Source organism: Mercenaria mercenaria, unplaced genomic scaffold (assembly GCF_021730395.1).
Source record: "Mercenaria mercenaria strain notata unplaced genomic scaffold, MADL_Memer_1 contig_2528, whole genome shotgun sequence".
In the NCBI taxonomy this organism is placed as follows: domain Eukaryota; kingdom Metazoa; phylum Mollusca; class Bivalvia; order Venerida; family Veneridae; genus Mercenaria; species Mercenaria mercenaria.
The window spans coordinates 4,721-8,727 of NW_026460591.1; the positions used below are offsets into that span (position 1 = coordinate 4,721).

Here is a 4,007-nt window from a genome sequence, read left to right on the forward strand (position 1 = left end):
AGTAAATACTCATCGGCCAAAAAAATTATCTGGAGCCCTGTGTAACACTTTTTTTTTTAATTTAAATCTAAGAAGACTTAAGAACAATCAATTTGACAAAAGTATAGTTGCATTTAGAATACTGAATGAACTCAGAATTTCTAAAAGACTTTTATATATTCAGTAGATTTGCACTGAAAATACACATTTTAAAATTCTAAATTATACGTAAGAATCTGCATATTAATATGAAAATTTTAATGTTTAAATATTTCTGCTCCATTTGTGAACGAGTACACTATAATCTCATCAACAACATCTCTAAATTTATCTTTCATCTTAGACATTCAATATTTTCTTAGATTTTCATCTACCATTAATTTGTAAATATTATTAAACATTCATCATATATTTTGACATAACTTTATTAAATGATACTAATCACTTTTATGCATTTAAACTTTTTCTCAGCTAAGACTTTGTTCTAGACTTAGTGGTTCCTGATGCCTGCTTTAAACTTAAAAGGGACACTTAACTCCAGCTCTATCGTATAGTATTGTCAGGGGAAATAATCAGCAGTTTTTTTCTATCTTAGAAAGTGAATGAATTAACTCTCCAAGTAGAATAAAACCAAAAGAGGAAGTAAATTTGAATCAAATCTCCTAATAAAACTAAAAAAGAAAGTAGATTTAAAGTTATTAACATCACATGTCTTTAAAGACAGAAAAATAGACAACAAATACAATCACATTTTAACAGGAAATTAATTTCAAGGTGACTGGAGCTGGCACATCTTCTTTTAAAAGATTTGAAGTACATCTATTTTTTACAGCTGAAATGTTACACTTGACCTTATTAATGGAAAACTTTATTTTGTTAAAAGAGTAATCCTGTCCTATTTCCAGCTGTAATACCGGTATATCATACAGCACCAGAAAGTACAAAGATATAGAATTTAAAAAGACATTATATTTTCTAATGCAAAAATTTCTCAGCAGCTCTGATATTTTAATTAAAAAAATAGATTTAATGATGATAAAAGCATTAATTATTTGCTGTTTACATTTCCAGAATGTCTCAAGATCCTGATTATTACCGGACTGTATCACTGAAACTGTCAGACGTGCTCAATGATATTGGTGTAAATGAGAGAATGGTTCTGAAGATGAGGAGGACAGTCTTGTTGAGGGAAACTATGCACACTAGTAAACACACATTGATGGGCCTGAATGCTTCTTTTGTCTATCATTTTGGTAGCAGGTCTGAAGGGTCTACAACAATAGGGCTCCAATCAGACTTTGATACACTCGTGTGCAACAGTGAGTTTAATGTGATACAGGACTGGATTGAGTGGCAACCTGGCCGGCACAATCTACTGATGATCCAGGATGAGACCACATCACCAGGTTACTGTCTACTACAACATTTGCGGGATGATGAGCCGCTTCCTCTTCCTAATTCTTTCCTTGATCATATACCAGATAGTAATCTTAGAGTTAGCAGAGGTAAAGTGCTGCTGAAGAACACAGTTTTTAGAGATGTCATTAGAGCAGGAATTGTAATAAATGGTCCTGCTTCATCATTGCAAGGAAGGCCAGGTTTTCCTGATAAAGATTTTGTTGCAGCATACCACTGTAAATCATGGCCTGCAGAAGCCCAGTCTTGGTTATTAAGACAAGGCAAAGGAAAATGGCCTACAGAAAACATGAAGAGATATTGTGAGACTACAGGATGCTTTGTGGTGCCAGTGAGCAGTAAAAATAGCCAGAATGAAGAACTTGAATGGAGAATATCTACTTCCCTTGCTGAAAGATGTCTGATGTTCAGTTTAAACATCACAGAATTAAGGTGTTACATCCTGATGAAGATGATTCTTAAAACATTCATGAATCCTCAGTGTGATTCTGTCCTTTCAAGTTTCATGTGCAAAACTGTTTTATATCATTGTATACAAAATACACATTCAAATAACTGGCAGCAATCTAACTTACTCCCATGTTTGATGTGCTGTCTTACAATATTGCAGAACTTTGTTACACAAGAAAACTGTCCACATTTTACAATACCTGAAAACAACCTGATGGCCGGAAGAATTTCTCCTCACAACAAACATAAAATTTTTGAAATCCTACAAAATATCATACAAAGTAAGGGTTGTGCACTGCTGGAGATTTCTATTGATGACCTTGGTAGGAGACTGCAGGTGAAGATGAACATGGTTGAAGCTTTTCAGTATTACCCAACTCCAGCTCAAATACATTCCAATATTTCAACAGAGCTGCTAAATTCTACTGCAGAAGCAGTAAGTGCCTGTCACCTTCTCCTTTTAACAGAAATAAGGCATGATGGAAATGAGATAGTGCGTGAAAATTTATCAAACTTAATGTTAACACTAACTAAAATGTACAGGAAAATGGGTTTTAATTGTCTGGGAAAATCTGCAATGAAGCTTTTAGCACCTCTGCTTTCATCTTCCTTAGGGTCTGTGATAGCATCTCATGACATTTACACTACTCACAGTATATCCTCTGAAGCACTTGGCTGGTTTTCAGTTGGTTTGAACTCAGATGTGTCATCTGGTAGATTGAAACTTGCATCAGCATTATATTGTGCAGGAGATATGGAAAGAGCAGAGTTTGTTCTGAGGAATACTGAAGCTAAGTATGATCTGAATACTGTTGAACCTGCCAGTGGATGTATTGAACAACGCAGAAGTTACCAAAGGTCAGAATTCATCAATAATTGTAACAATGGAAATGAAGAGGTGATGCAACATTACACAGCATTTTGTGTTAGATTTCTGCAGTGTGAAATTTGCTCTGTTCCTGAAGAGCTACAGTATGAAATGTTTAGATCTACACAAGAGGACAGGCTTGAAAGGGATGAAGAACTTGACAGTTGGATGGATTGGGCTGTGGTAGATTCTCTAACTTACCTCTACTTCCTACAGTACAAGACTTACAGTGCTCTACAGAGAGTGGCAGACCAACAATGTGCTCTTGCGAACCTTGTCACTACCGTTGAAACAGAACCAAACCTACATCACAAGGAAACAGCCCTGAACTTACTAGGACAGTGTATGGAACAGGAAAACCGACATACTGATGCTCTACGCTGCTACATGATCTCTCTAAATATCCGAGGGCGAAACAATGCTGCAAACTTACTGATATGTAGACTTCTCAATAAGATAGTTAACATGCAGGAAAATACAATGTGCTGAACAGGGTATTCTATGGAACATGCAGGAAAATACACTGAGCTGAACAGGGTATTCTATGAAACATGTGTATCTACATAAAGATACTATATGTTGCTACAAAACACTCTTATGAATGATCTGTTATTCATACAAGTGCTATACAGGCAATGTAGAGGACTTAATGTTAAAGTCATTCATGAAGAAAAATTGTATGAACCGATGTACACTACATACAAACAAAAGCTGTCTAATGACAGTGTGCTTGACTATTTGAGACCCTTGCACATTCAACAGCTTTATCAAAATTTTCTTTAGAATAGAGCATAATTTTGTAAACTGTCAACAGGCAATATGAAATCTGATTTACAATGGTCATTTCACAATGTTGATGGCTACTGAAGAGTTTTAAAGGATTCAATTAAATCAATGCAAATTATTGCAGTTCCGGTAACATGTTGGAAAAAATTAGGATAAGTAGGCAGGAAAAATATTTCATTTTCAAAACCTGTTTTATTTTGCTAAACTAAACTGTAGCAGGAATAGATGATTTTGATACTGCTATCATACAGAAAGGATATAACATCTCTGATCGTACATTTCTGAATGGATATGTCTGCTATTTCATATCAAATTTAACATTTTCTTCTCTATATTATCATTAAGATTGACCAAATAAAATGCAACCTTTATTGTTAAATAAACAGATATTAACAAATATTTCTTTGTAATACTTGAGAAAACATGACAAGGTAGTTTTTAGTTTCAGTACTTAAACCTTAACCTGCTGGCAGCAAGTGTTTCTGCCTTTGCAACCAGTACAGACCAA

The 4,007-nt window shown here is 34.6% G+C and overlaps 1 protein-coding gene across 1 annotated transcript; it reads left to right on the forward strand.

The window, feature by feature from the left end:
- The first annotated feature begins 621 nt into the window (after positions 1-621).
- On the forward strand, positions 622-3,870 carry LOC123543730 (uncharacterized). Its single transcript, XM_053533390.1, has 2 exons — positions 622-753; positions 1,051-3,870. Exon 2 carries the CDS (start codon positions 1,052-1,054, stop codon positions 3,200-3,202), a length of 2,151 nt encoding a protein of 716 aa, XP_053389365.1. The 5' UTR covers positions 622-753; position 1,051; the 3' UTR covers positions 3,203-3,870.
- The last annotated feature ends 137 nt before the right edge of the window (positions 3,871-4,007 follow it).

Excerpts from the sequence above, each read along its gene's own strand:
- LOC123543730 (XM_053533390.1), top strand. The coding sequence starts at position 1,052 with ATGTCTCAAGATCCTGATTATTACCGGACTGTATCACTGAAACTGTCA.